The sequence below is a fragment of the Eublepharis macularius genome, chromosome 4 (assembly GCF_028583425.1).
Source record: "Eublepharis macularius isolate TG4126 chromosome 4, MPM_Emac_v1.0, whole genome shotgun sequence".
NCBI lineage: Eukaryota > Metazoa > Chordata > Lepidosauria > Squamata > Eublepharidae > Eublepharis > Eublepharis macularius.
Genome location: NC_072793.1, coordinates 158,231,882 through 158,246,843, shown reverse-complemented (window position 1 = coordinate 158,246,843; position 14,962 = coordinate 158,231,882). Strand labels below are relative to the sequence as shown.

The 14,962-nt window shown below is 43.8% G+C and overlaps 1 protein-coding gene across 1 annotated transcript; it reads right to left on the bottom strand.

Moving 5' to 3' along the window:
- Positions 1–2,889: 2,889 nt before the first annotated feature.
- LOC129327718 (killer cell lectin-like receptor subfamily B member 1C) lies at positions 2,890–8,279 on the bottom strand. Its single transcript, XM_054976472.1, has 4 exons — positions 8,096–8,279; positions 6,149–6,303; positions 4,646–4,755; positions 2,890–3,498 (listed from the first exon to the last, which is right to left on the bottom strand). Exons 1-4 carry the CDS (start codon positions 8,277–8,279, stop codon positions 3,375–3,377), a joined length of 573 nt encoding a protein of 190 aa, XP_054832447.1. The 3' UTR covers positions 2,890–3,374.
- Positions 8,280–14,962: the final 6,683 nt, after the last annotated feature.

Sequence of the window (14,962 nt, the reverse complement as noted above, 5' to 3'; positions counted from 1 at the left end):
CGCCAGACCAGGTCATTTGTTTGGGGGTGGTACACAGAAGAATCCAGTTGGCAAATGCCCACCATCTGGCACAGCTCCCACATTAAGATCCTGATTGCAGGAAGTTTTGGGTAAGTAGCTGTGTTGGTCTGCAGTAGAACAGCAGGGTATGAGTCTGCTACTGGATTCAAATCCTGATGATTGCAGGGAGAGCGTCAGGGGCTTAAACTCATAACAGGATCTAGTTCTCATTCTATTGCTTCTGTTTTCAGATTATTGCAATGCATCTTGTTGCATCTTTCAGTATCTAGTTAGCTAGTGTTAGCACATAGTATGATAGCATGTATCATACGCCTGGTTTCTAATTCAGTTTTTATAAGATCCAAACTAGATGTGATGGTATTTCCAGTTCTACCACAGGGGCGCCTCTGCCACTTTAGGGATGGAATTCCTAAAATATCAAGGGAGGCTGAGCCTGATTGGGACCATGGGGTGTGTGGGGGGGGGCACCTGTTTCCCCTACCCAAACTATTTTCAGAAGTCCAAAGGCCGTGATTGGTCCTAAGCAGGGCTTTTTTTTCCTGGGAAAAGAGGTGGTTGCCAGCACAGGGGGCAACTCTGGGCAGGAGGTGGTGCCCCTGGTACCACATGTGCGCACGCAAAGTGTACACAAGCTCCCGGGGCCAATGACATCACTTTGGGTCAGCTGGAAGAAGGGGGGGGGTTAAAAGTTTAAATCTCCCTCGGCGCAAATGGTCACATGGCTGGTGGCCATGCCCCCTGATCTCCAGACAGAAGGGAGTTTAGATTGCCCTCCGAGCCGCTCTAGTGGTGCAGAGGGCAATCTAAACTCCCCTCTCTCTGGAGATCAGGGGGTGGGGCCACCAGCCATGTGAACATTTTCAAATAAATCTAAGATTTATTTGAAGTCAGATCTACTATGAAATGCATTGAATTTTCAAGAAGTACACATTCAAAATATATTTCTCACATAGACCTTCTTTGTGAGAGTTTCTTTGTCAAAACCCTAATCACCTATCTGTGTGGAATATTTTATACTGATTGGCATTTGCTATCTACTAAAAAATCTAAAATCTTCCACACATGACAACAATATAAAAATATGATTGGTTTTAGATTTGGCAGATTCTTCAGATTTTCAATTATGTGACATTCTACAAAGCCAATAGTGATACTATGGCGCAGGTGCAAGAAAAGCTTCATAAATCTCTAGATGACAAAAAGGTTAAGTCAGGTTATAATTGGTCCATTCCAGTAATTAAAGAATAATTTATCTATCACTGTCTTAATTGGTTGTCAAAGATAAAAGGAACAACCTGTTGAAAATCTACATTAAAGTTCATATACCATTCATTAGAATACATGTGTATGCAATGTAATCTATGTTCCCAATCCTGTTACAATAAGAGGACTCTTTGCTTGAAACCTCCCAACATTTTGTGACTGGATCCAGCTTTCATGGCAGCCATTTTGTGATTGGTTCCACTCCCTGAAGGCAACCATTTTGGCATGGCACCCACTACGTATTCTCAAAACCTCCAAAGTGCCTACAACTTCTACAAGGTTTGGGGGCCCTGGAATGGAATGTTGGCTTCATTCGGACAAGGCACTAAAGAAATGTAATTTGCAACATAGTGTGCAAAGTTTCAGATTTCATGGAAATTCTCCCTCATCTCATGTTGGCTGATATATGAACAAAGATATTTGCAGTAGAAGGCAATGTCCTCATTCACAGCACAGCAGAAGGAGTTGGTTGTGAAGCTGGCTGTGTGTTGGAACAGTAGAATGGACTGTACCAATTCAGATTGCAAGGGAGAGGGGTTACATTGATCAAGCGTAATTCTTCCTTGCCAATGAGAAACTAGCACAACATGCAAATGGCCTTTTGTTCTCATATGCTATATTTTTAATTTACCAGAAGTTTTTACAATGGAGGTGCATAAAAAATGAAACATTTTCCCCACCTACTGCTGGAAGTGGAACAATCCGTTATTCCACCTCAGAACTTGAACACCCAACTTGGGAGGCCAGGTGGCCCACCAAAGTGCTCTCCCATCTCCCGCCCTCAGCCTTCCACTGCTGCTTGATAGGGCAGCGGGGGAAATGACAGGAGCAAAACACCATCCTGCAATACTGCAACGCCATATCCAGCTGTATAACTGGAAGTTACGCAAACATGTCATGGAATGCTCTAGGATGCCCCCCAAATGTTATGGTTTTTACCATGGAGTTTTTGGGAAACTGTAGAGTACCCACAACATAGTGATGCTCCTTCCAGTTATGCAACCAGAAATGACATTGCAGAGTTGTAGGGTGCTATTTGGATAAATCTCCACTTTCCAGTCTCCTGGGAGTTATCAGCCAAGGGTTGGCAATCCTACACCTGACTGCTGCATATCTAGTCTAACTCTGAGGGTCATGGAGGGTGATATATAAATCATATGTTGGCCTCACAAACCTACTTAAAGGACTCCATAGTTGAGCCTTTAGCAGAGTCATATCATTTGCAGTGAGTATGATCATGGGTGGCATGGTTGTGCCGGCTAGTGTGAGTGTAGGAGAGAAAATAACAAACCATACATTTGTTTATATTTAGAAAGGAAAGAAGAATTCTTTATTGTAGAAACTCCATACTTAGAGCAGAACCACAAGTGACAAAAGGCACAGATTGGACACTTGTCTGCTTCCCTCAAGTTTTGATGGGAAATGTAGGCATCCTGGTCTTGCAGCTTCGCTCTCTGACTGCTGACCAATGGACTTTTCAACTGTCATTTGTCCAACATTCCGCCAAGCTGCCTACATTTCCCATCAAAACTTGAGGGAAGCTGACAAGTGTCCAATCTGTGCCTTTTGTCACTTGTGGTTCTGCTCTTAGATAGGAAAGGAGGAGAGAGAGATTCTATCTACTTATCTAAGTATGGACAGGGTTGGCAGGACAACTCTTGCATCCATGGTTTTAAGATGGAAAGAAGGGAGAAGTGTGTGACAAACCAGGAAGAGAAAGATGTCATGAGATTAGCAATCTATACATCAAAAGATAGTCAAAGCAGTAAACAGATGCCCTGGCCCCTCTATCTTTCTAACTCTTTGGTTTGTCCCCCTCTGAAACCCGAGGAAAGGGATAGCAGTCAGTGCTCCTAACAGAGGGGAAAGCATTTTACACATATTTGCCGATGTCAGTCTGTTTGTAGCCCTCCCCAGCCTCCTCCACAACAATCATTTTTCACAGGCAGCAAAAAATATTCTCAGAAAGTGACCTCTTCTTTTATCTTAGCCCTCCACACATCTAAACACAGTACATAACCATTGCAGAGTAGTGCTTTTTTATCTCAGGCTTGATTCGATTTTCCCATCACAGTTTATTTTGGTATTATTTACACCAGAAGAGCTTCAGTCTCACAGATCCACTTGGTTACAGCACTGCAAGATTCAGAAATCACTTTGTTTCCCTTCAGCATCCCACAGCTGTTTGCTTGAACAGTACCTGTTACTTGCAACCTGTAGAATAAAGGCAAGAGTCAATGCCGTTTGCCAAAAGACAGCCAAAATCAGTCTCTCACTTTGACAGGATGTATTTGTAGGGACACACACCACACTGCTGGCACAATCTAAGTGGAGTTCATGTTATAGACAACTTTGCTCAATAAAATTCATAAAAAGATAATGAATCTGAAGGCTTGGTAGGTGCAGATGTAACCCTTGTCCACTAGAGGGAGATGGAGAGTTGGTGTATTCCTTATAAGGAAAAAAGGCGCAATTTTCCCTGAGAGACTGGAGGGCCTGAAGCTGCAGGGGGAAGCACTCTCTCCTCAGAAGCACTCCTTTCGTGAACTTTCTGTTAATGTTGTAGACTCCTGTGAAGAACAGAAGGCATCAGAGCACAGCTACAAGTTGCTGCATTTCAAGGGACTGGCTAGTAGATGTCAGAAAGACTGAGACCTGGGTCTGCCTGAGCAAAATGGGCTTATTTTGTTACATGATTGTTGCATATGCTCTATTATTGTATTGTTCCAAATGAGATGTTTTCTTTTCCAAGTCTGTTCATTGTTATTTTTTATAAATGCAAGTGTCACAAGGTGGGATCGCACTGTCATAGACATGAACTCTCCCAGTTCTCAAATTAGATATATCTATTTATTTGATGTTGTTCCTTGAACAAAACAGGTTACACAGAGTCAAGTGCAGAATAGCTGGGCACAAAGCCCTATAGGTGAAAAAATGAACCCAAAAAACTCCAAGCTCAAATAGGAATGTATTGTCGAAGGCTTTCACGGCCGGAGAACGATGGTTGTTGTGGGTTTTCCGGGCTGTATTGCCGTGGTCTTGGCATTGTAGTTCCTGACGTTTCTCCAGCAGCTGTGGCTGGCATCTTCAGAGGTGTAGCACCAAAAGACAGAGATCTCTGAGCATGCTCTCGGAGCGGCACAATGATGTCACTTGGCATACCATAGACCAATATAGCTACCCACCTAAAACTAATTTTAAAATGTATACCTTGCCTGTCTCTGAGAGATCTCTGTCTTTTGGTGCTACACCTCTGAAGATGCCAGCCACAGCTGCTGGAGAAACGTCAGGAACTACAATGCCAAGACCACGGCAATACAGCCTGGAAAACCCACAACAACCATCAAATAGGAATACTCACAGTGTGCTATTGAATGGGGAACCATCTATCCAGATCCATCCTGCTGGGGATGTGGCTGTTAGTCCAATCCACAGTAGCTGTGCTCCTTCGGTAATACTCTGTATGAAGTCCTGTCAATGAAACACTAGGTCAGCAGATTCTAGGATATTTAATTTTAAAAATGGGGGAGGAGGCCCCAGGGAATGGGCCTGGCATATGTCACTTGGCATACCATAGACCAATATAGCTACCCACCTAAAACTAATTTTAAAATGTATACCTTGCCTGTCTACCCACAGCTGCTCATCCTCCGCAGTTGGTTTTGAGGCTAAAAAGACTTAAGTTAAACAGACTCAAGTTAAATAAATAAAATGGCATCATTCTCTGGTGTGACGAGGAAGCACGGGAGTGTGCACACACTATGCATGTGCATGAGGGGCAGGTACCCTGCTGTCCCCTTCTCCCTAGCTCCCTGCATTCCCGCCTTGGTCCCTGTCAACTCTTGATAAGTATTCACAAACTTAAATGGATGCAGAATGCTGCATTCTGGATTTTGATGGAAGTGGTTCATATCACTTCAGTCTTGGTACATTTACACTGGCTCCAGATTTGTTTTCAGGAACAATTCACCTTGAAAGCCCTATATCGTTTGGGACCATCATACCCAAAGGACCACCTATTCCCTCATGAACCTAGTTGACCATTATGGTCATCTTCCAAGGCCCTGCTTTGAGTGACCCTGCCTTCTAAGGGCCAGATTACAAGTGACGAATGACACAGGTTGGACACTTGTCAGCTTCCCTCAAGTTTTGATGGGAAATGTAGGCAGCTTGGCGGAATGTTGGACAAGTGACAGTTGAAAAGTCCATTGGACAGCAGTCGGAGAGCCAAGCTGCAAGACCAGGACGCCTACATTTCCCATCAAAACTTGAGGGAAGCTGACAAGTGTCCAACCTGTGTCATTTGTCACTTGTAGCTTGGCCCTCAGGTTAGGTGGGTGGCAATGTGGAAAGGGCCTTCTTGGTTGTGGCACCAAAACTCTGGAACTCTCTCCCCAGGGAGACTTGTCCATCCTTTTTGTTGCCATTTTCTGCCAGTTGGTGAAGACTTTTTTTGTTTCATTTGGAGTTACCTCAGTGATCCCTCCTTCCTGATTCCCATTTTAATGGTTGTTTTCGTGTTTTTAAGTGTATTTAGGCTCTGTTTTTAATTATTTTAATGATGTGTTTTTGCTAGTGTGAGTGGTTTTAAAGATGTGGTTTTATTATGTGTGTTTTAATTTGGTGGCCATTATGAGGGCAAGGGTATACATTTTGTAAATATTAAAAATAAAATATTTGGGGTCTGTAGTGGACCCAATTTTAGAAACTACACAACTATGCTGAAGAGTAAAGCTTGAAAAATTTCACAAATGTAATCTCAAATAATTTATAAAAGTGTCAGAATCCATCTTTTTCATGATAAAGTATCTTTTTCTGACAATGGCTGTGCATATCTATAGATGAAGGTGTCAGGTGTATTTACCAATTCTTCTTGTCTTTGTATCACCGCAATTCGAGATTTTTTTGCTGTGCAATCCTCCTGACTCTTGTTCCAGTTTTGTTTTTCTTTGGAGGCCCAGAAACATTTGTCCTCATGAAGCAGCCAGTTTTCTTGGCAAATCTTGCATTGGGAATTTTCTAAAAGAAAAATGACCAGTCCATGCAACCATACAGTTTCTTCCCGGGATCATTTCTAAACGCTGCAGGTTTTTCTTTCACAATCGCTAGCCATTTGTTAACACACAGAACCAAACTAAACCAGCGGATGAAATGAAAGGCTTCTTTCATTTAGCTATCTTTGTAATAATAATATGCCTAACTTTCTAAGTGCTGTATAAAAGCTAAAAGTAAAATATAACATGGATGCAGGCTTGCAATCTAAAAGATATTTAGGTGGGGCGCTTTTTTTCTTTCTTTCTGAATCAATTGATAAAGAGAGTTGGTATCTTTCTGAAAAATGCTATGCTCTGATGAACTCCAGTTCTAGTAATTAATAATACATTGGTAAAAAGAAAACCTGAGAAGAAGCTTAAAGAATTAGATGAAAACAAGAGGAATAGAATTTGTTAAAGCTGCCAGCCCGAGGTGGGGTGGGGATGAGCGCAAGGAGGAGGGAACAGGACTTACTCACATTTGGAGGGCCTTTCTAGCAATACCATCATGTTGCCAGAGATATAATGACATCACTTCCAGAAGTAACATCTTAATGCTGCCAGGATGCTAGAACTGCTCTGGTTAGGGGGAAAGAGCTTTTTGGTTTTTGCTCCAAACCATGGCTTCAGCACTGTTGTGATGATGTCACTTCCTGATGCAAAGGAAATGACATCATTCCATCACTGATGATGTGACAATGTTGCTGTAATGAGGCCCCACAGAAACAGCTAAGTTGCATCTGTTATTCCCACTCCCTGCCAGCTAGGTGAGAAGAGGCGGGGAACGGCAGCTGGGGGGCAGAGGATTCTTCACAACCAGCTAGGGCTGGCAATCCTATGACAGCTCAGTGATGTGTAGTGTGCAGAGCAAAGGTCCACAATGTGGCACCTTTTCTGATTCCTACCACATATTTTTAGAAAGTGGGTAGGGCCAGATGGGGCTTTTGCCCAATAGGGCTTCTGATTGACTGTGCAGATTAAAAAAAAATGTTGCTCAGGCAGCTGCTGCCACCAAAGATCTGCACTGCGTGACGGATGGTAAGCTGTGTGTCAGCAAGAAAATACTTGTAAATACTACGTTCATTTAAAAAGGCTTTCTACTAAGCAGACCTTCTGCCTGAAATTTTGAAGAGTTACTATGCATAACCTCAATCCCTGACGTATGGTTGGCTCCACCTTCTTGGGCCACCATTTTGTGTTTGCACATACCATTCTGTGTCAGAATTCCAAAGGTGCCCCCGGACTCAAAAAGATTGGGGACTCTGAGTTGGAATGTTGAGTTAGGCTTGCAGAGACCCAGGTTCAAATTTCTTCTTGCCATGTAACTCACTGGTTGATCTACAGTAAGCCATTCTCTTAGCATAACAATCACAGGATAGTTGTAAGAATGAAACAGAGAAAGGGCAATCCATGTACATTGCCCTGATTTCTCCACAGGAAGGAAGGGATAAAAATAAACATGTTAACTTTTAATTCAGTCCTACCGAGCTGGAAACTGTCATTGTGCAAGTAATGTTCTCCTGAAACCAGAAAAGGAACAAGAATTGGGCTTTGATCTAGCGAAAATTTAGCACTTTTACTATTGATTTAATAGGAAAAATTAAGCACGTATTTGCATCTTTCTGGCTTAGAATCAATGGAACTTTAAAAAAAACATTTAGTGAGATCATATCCACATATTTTTGAAACGTCATTGTAAGGTCATTGTCACCATATTTAGGGACTTGGGTTGGGTTTTTGAGCAGCCAGGGCAGACTGTCACCAGAAGCAGCAGTTACCTGCTGAGCCATTGTCATGCGGCTTGCACAGCAACCATTTCAAAGCCTCACAGTTCTTGGAGGGTGGATTCTCCCAGACAGTCTTCTGCCGAGAACCGCTGCTGGCAGTGCTGGGTCCTTGGGAAGCACAGGCCTTCTGTAGAGCATCCAGGGCTTGCTTGGTCTGTAAACCTTCCAACAACATTTTCCGTTCACACAAACTAAGAATATGTATATGTTTAAAGCTGGCTGAAACATGGACTTATGTGGATAGCTAGCATTGCTACAACATGGGTAGGACTTTTAAAAAAAAGTGTGTAAAGCGCTGTCAAACCACAGCTGACTTATGATGATGTCATAGGGTTTTTTAAGCAAGGAATGAATGGAGGTGGCTTGCCATTGCCTGCCTCTGCATAGTGACCATGGTCTCCCATCCAAGTACTAACCAGCATATGGTTGCCAGCCTCTAGGTAGTGGCTGGAGATCTCCCGGAATCTTGAGATCAGTTCACCTGGAGAAAATGGCTACTTTTGGGGGTGGGCTGTATGGAATTATGCCATGCCAAGGTCCTTCGCAAACCCCACTTTCTCCAGGTTTCACCCCCCAGATCTCCAGGAATTTTCCAACTTGGAGCTGGCAACCCTAAACTAGCACCAACCCTGCTTAGCTTTTGAGATCTGACAAGAATGGGCTATCCTGGGCCATCCAGGTTAGAACAAAAAATATGTATGTGTTAAAAATATGCAAGGCTTTCCCTTGTTCTTAGCTATGCCCAGTCATTCCAGTTTTTCTTCTCTTTTTTCTCTCAGTTTCTCTTAAGACTGAATTTTGGGCGATTCTTCTCCAATAGCATCCATTTCACAACTCCACTAATTTGAATGGTAGGGAAATGGTTTAAATTAGGGAGAAAAGAGGAAAGAAGCTCCTTTAAAGTTTCTCCTTCCATTACCTTTCTGTAGTTGGTTACTAAACTGGGATCAGGGCAGAAGCCATGATGAAAGTGAAGGGGCTTCCATTGCTTCCAGGACCAATACTCAGGCAGAACCATTCATGTAATGGTTATATCTTTGTTTTATTTCACTCATAATAGAAACTCTCAAGGCAGTGTATAGAAAACATATTAAAATACGGTGGTTTCTGGTTCCAGTTTGATAGCTCAGGACTCTTGTGGGCTGTGCTCTGCTTAAACACTGCCAATTTTAACTGCTAGAGGAATTTAAACCTTGCTTGTTTTTCTTTTTTCTCCCCCTATTTTCTGCTGAATTTTCTTACCTTTATCTTGTAGCTCTTATTATTTCAGTGTAGCCACATAGACTTAGTTCTAGTTCTTTCCCCCTCACTTATCTATATGATGAGAGAGTAAGGGAGTTGGAATGGTGATAAAAAGTTTTAAAAAACAGAGGCTAGTTAGGATGTTGAATAGTGATTCTATTTTTATTTTACTTTCACTCTTGACTTTTGCTTTCATAGGAGTTTAATTAATGGTATTCGTGTTGGTTTATGTTTTAAGTATTATTATTTAATTGGTACCTAATTGGAGCCAATTAACTTGAGAAGAAGCTGTTTTGATGTTCTTGAGCAATTTTATTTTATTTTGTCTTATTTTACTTGCTATTTAAAGTGAGACTGTTTTTTAGGAAAATCGGCTAGGGAGCAGGTTGGCAGGCCATAGCAGCACACTCTGAATACTCCAGAGTAATTCATAAATTATTTTTATTGCTGATGTCAGCTCAGTTTTACGTAAGGTTGCCAGATGGCTCTCCCCTCCGCAAACCAGATGGGGCCCTGGCACTTAACCTTGTTTCTTTACTTTGTATGCGCGCACTCCTGGCCCAGTGTGATGATGTCACTTCTCTGACATCATCGCTGGAGCGCAAGAGGCTGGTCAAGCAAGTGGGCAGGCTGATCCCCAAACGCGTGGTGGGTTGGGTGGTCAGGCAAACAGGGGGACATGCCATGCAGCAGGCTGGAAAGACATGTAAGACAGCTGATCCCTGGGCGCACAGCAAGCTGGGCAGCTGGGTGAGCGGGGGCACACATTGCACAGGTGTCCAGTATTTCAACTTTGTTTCCCCGGACAATGTGGCAAAAAAACTGGACTGTCCAGAGTAAAACCAGACATCAGGCAACCCTACTTTTATTACCTAGGCGACTAAATCTAGACTGGGTTCTTCCCTGCTTGTTTGTTGGCCAGCTTCTTCATTGGCTGGCTGTTTTAAAATCCAAATATTACTGCTCTCATTCTCATTCCATATCTTATTTGCTACGTATTTATTACCTATTTATTTATTATGCTATCTTGTGTTGCAACGATTGTGTCTTTTAAGTCTTTTAAATCTCATAGTATCTACTGCCATTTTATCATTTTAACTAAAATAATTTCAAATATTAAATTTACTAAATATTTTTAAGTAACTAATTTATCTATTTAATTTTTTCACTAATCACATTACATACAACCATAGGTGATTGGAATGGGTAGGAAGAGGGGCTGTCTTTTTGACTCTGTTAACTCTCCCATCCCAAAACAAAACAAGTTGGACATCTTTATTTTGGGGATTGAAACTTCAAATAGATTCTATACCCTACAAGATGAACGGTGTGAGAACAATGCTGCTGAGGAACAAGGAGGATCTCATATTCAGGCAAAGTCTGTTCTAGACTCTACTTTTAATGCTTACCAGGGTTCACCAAAGAAATTTTGTCCTTTGGAAGAGGGTGAATAGAAAAAGGATCAAGCTTATATTCTGGGTATTCTGGCTTTGTAGACGTTCTTAATAGCAGAAACCATCCAGAAAATATCTGATAAGGTTAATTCCCTTAGGGATAAATTAGCTTCTCTTTCTATATGGAGAACTGGTTTTACTAAGCAAACATATGACGGCCATTCTATTTCTTCAAATTGTAATAACAACAAAATTCCTTTTCCAGGGTCCCTTTCTTTCCCTCCACCATGTCTTTGGATACATGTAAAATCACACTGTCTATCTTTTCCTTTAGGGGGAGAGTGATACCTTGGCACTGGCATATTAAAATATAAAAGAACCTTTTTAAAAAAAATCTAACAAGCAAGAAAAAGAAACCACAGTGAATGTTGAAAGTGCAAAATTAAGACGTTTTAGTGCCAGAGTGCACTAGAAGGAATATATAAATAAAATATAAAATAAATACATTCTACCAGTTTACACGTATATCTATACTATATCCACACTGTAGACTTAAAGTGATGAATCAGCAACTTTTTTTCCAGGGAAAAAAACACGGGAAGTGTAGTTTTATGAGGGCATAGCTAAGGACATGTCACAATCTTTAGTATCTGATCCAATTACAAATGTCCGGATTTTAGAGGGATATAAACAACATTAAAGGTGTTATTAAAAATATATAACACTGTAGTATGAACAGGGCCTGTGTCTCATTCTTATTAATATGGCTAAACAACCATTGCTATGGGTTTGTCATTCATTTACTGCTTAGCACTAGGGTTGCTGATCCCCAGCCCATGCTCCCTGCCACTGCTCTGCTGACTCACTGCTCAGGGGAAGAATGGCAGGAAACAGGCAGACATACCCGTTGCAGGGTGTGCTCATGGGTGATGTAATGTCACTGGCAACATGCTGTTGTCACTTCCTGTACCCCCAGAAGTGATGCCATCGTGGCAATGAGTGAAGCCTTGGTATTTGGGCAAAACACATAGAGTTTTTGCCCAAAAACCAGAGCAATTTCAGAGGGCCAGCAATATGATGTCATCACTTCCAGAAGTGACATCATCGTATTGCCAGTTACACCATTATGTTGCTGGTGAGCATGCCCTGCAGTCGGTAAGTCCTGTCCCTTGTAGGTTGCCAGGGGGCCCTGGCAGCCTACTTAGCACAAGCTGCATTTTAAAAATGCATTAGTTCATGTAGTGCTGGAACTTATGAAGCAGTGGCAAAGGGTACAGAACATTATTTTCTGAGCCCCTGATATTGGACTCTGTCCCCAGGTCCTCTCTGTAGTTGTCAAGGACAAACAACCATCCAAAATTTGTCATTGTGCACATTGTCTATATGCTTGGATAATACTAAGCCTAGAATGTCTTACCCCAAAGTCCCAGTGCAATCACAGCTGCTGTTAGAATGAGGATTAGGGCACATCCAGTCCCAACAGTGATCCGATGCCAGAGGGGATGTCTTGGCAGCACACCTACAAGAACCAATGATTGGGGAGAACATTGTGCATGAGAAAAAAGGCACCTCAAAATCAGCTTCCAGGAAATGATGAAGGTAGAAGTGGTCTCAAAAAAAAAAACCCTCCGAGGGGGAACCAAAAATCTCCAAGTGAAAACTAAAGGCAAAAAAATGTGTGCATAAATCAGGGATAAATCAGAGCAGTATGAAGCCAGAACCAATGGGGAAAAGCCATGCAACTCTCCCCCCCCCCGACTGCAAAGAATATGCGCTGCTCACATGGCACTAGGGTTGCCAACTCTGTACTGGGAAATTCCTGGAGATTTGGAGATGGAGCCTGGGGAGCGCAGGGTATAATGCCCTAGAACCCACCCTCCAAAGCAACTGTTTGCTGACCTCTGTAGCCTGGAGATCACTTGTAATTCTGGGAGATCTCCAGGCTCTACCTGGTAGCTGGCAATTCTATATGGCAGGAGTTGGGAAACTATGGCTCGAGATTTGGCTAGGTGCAGAACCAAATGCAGCTCTTTTCTAAAATGTGTTTAAATTAAGGAGAACTTAGGGGGACTCTCCTGAGTCCTCGACCTCACCCTTTTCAGCGGCACTGTCCCCAACCCCAAGGAAACAACCTCCACAAGGGCAGCCTGCCGGACTGTTCCACTCCCACCAGCAGCAGCAGCATCAGGGCAAGGCTTCTTGCTTGGGGTGGATTCTGGTGACCCTCCCACTGATCCCTGCTCAGAAGAGCTGGTAGCCCTCTTTCTCCCCCCGCTGGATGTTTCGCTGGGCAAGGACGGAGACCACAGGGTCAGGTGGTGCGTCTTCAGGTGCCTACTCAGGACCATCGATGACAGGTGCTTCAGGTCATTGCCCCTGCGCACCAGGCCATTGCAGACACAGGGGTCATTCGGAACGGCCTGAAAGTGCCTCCATATGGAGAGCTTGAAACGTGGCCCAGTAACTGTTCCAGGGGAAGGAGGACGAAGGTTTACAAGCCGCGCTGCAGAGCTGGCACCAGAAGATGGAGTGGAGGTGGACCACAGGCAGGGACAGCACCGAGAGTTTGGGATGGGGACAGGATGGATGTTTCATTGAACCCCAACCATTCCTTCACAGACTCCTGGCCCTCCTCCTCAAAAAGTTTAGAGATCCTCTTCCCCCAGCGGCAAGACCTCTTTGGCCGCCTCCACAGTCCCCACAGCTGAATCTTGGGGAGCAGGAGTTTCTGCTGCCCCCGAGCCCTGCCCAGTACTGCTTCCACGTGGCAACCAGGACAATCTTTGCACTTCCTCCCATGACCATCCTTGGCCCCCGCCTGAAGCCTCATTGTGCTAGCAAACAAGAACTAAGGAGGAATGAGAAGGAGAGAACACTGTGAGCCCTCAGCCGAGGTGCCCACTGAGCTTGGCCTCAGGGCCTGGCAGCAGCCCTAGAACCAGAGCCCTAACCCAGCACTCCCAGAAACCTGACCAGATCAGGCACTGATAGTAATCAGTGTGAGCCCTCAGCCGAGGAGCCCACTGAGCTTGGCCCCAGGGCCTGGCAGCAGCCCTGGAACCAGAGGGAGGGAGTAGAGCCCTAGCCCAGCACTCCCAGAAACCTGACCAGATCAGGCACTGATAATAGTGTGAGCCCTCCGCCGAGGTACCCACTGAGCTTGGCCCCAGGGCCTGGCAGCAGCCCTGGAACCAGAGGGAGGGGGTAGAGCCCTAGCCCAGCACTCCCAGAAACCTGACCAGATCAGGCACTGATAATAATCAGTGTGAGCCCTCAGCCGAGGTGCCCATTGAGCTTGGCCCCAGGGCCTGGCAGCAGCCCTGGAACCAGAGGAGATATGTCCCTACCCCACCACACACACACACACACACACACACACACACACACTTAAGCTCCAATGCACTCTCCCTGTCTCTTTTCCACTCCACTGCCTGCTGAAACTGAAAGCTAGAGCTTGGAGCACGCTTCCTTTTATAACCAGAGGTCCCATAGAGCAAAGCAGGAGGTCTGTGGTTGGCTGTCAGAACTGCCTAACAGGGTCTGCAGGGATGAGATTGGAGTTCCCATGGCTAGAGAACACCCCCTCCCTACCCCCTGGTCTCTACTCCCATGTAACCAATTTGGAGCTCCACACTTGGAAGGAAGACCTGCCCATCGAGCTAAATTGGTCTTAGATTGGGGTTTCCAGGGCAACAGAAGGAGTGCAGACAGAGTTCAGGCAGTCCCTGCCTCCACTGCCAAGAGAATTGATTGAAGGCCTGACTGTCTGGCTTCACAAACAGTGGAAGAACGCAACGAACAAGGATTGCGACGACCATTTGTTCATTTACAATGACGGCTCATGAACGGCTTGTTCGTGAACAGCCGATTGGGGTGTTCATGGGTTTTTTCGTTCGTATTGCTGCTCGTGCCCATCTCTGGTTATTATTAATCAATCTCAGTAATGTTAAGTTGAATCGTTTCATTTTACAAATGGGCTTCCTTATATTATTTTTTATTTTTATTATTGTTGTTGTTTATTTGTAGTGAATAGAATAGAATCAGCTGCTAAGACATTCACAGGGCAAAAATACAACATGATCAACACTTAAGACATTCAGTGAAAACATATACAATAGGTATGGTAGCCGCAAATTTGAAAACTAGCAGAAAGGTGAACACAAAGATGAAACCTTTCTGAGTTTAAAGAGTAAGTAATTAACACATCTTTAGCAATTAACAC

Excerpts from the sequence above, each read along its gene's own strand:
- LOC129327718 (XM_054976472.1), bottom strand. The coding sequence starts at position 8,279 with ATGTTGTTGGAAGGTTTACAGACCAAGCAAGCCCTGGATGCTCTACAG. Across the intron at positions 4,756-6,148 it reads TACAAAGACAAGAAGAATTG|GACTTCATACAGAGTATTAC; the intron begins GTAAATACACCT and ends TTTCATTGACAG. Across the intron at positions 3,499-4,645 it reads TCCCCATTCAATAGCACACT|GTTGCAAGTAACAGGTACTG; the intron begins GTGAGTATTCCT and ends TTTATTCTACAG.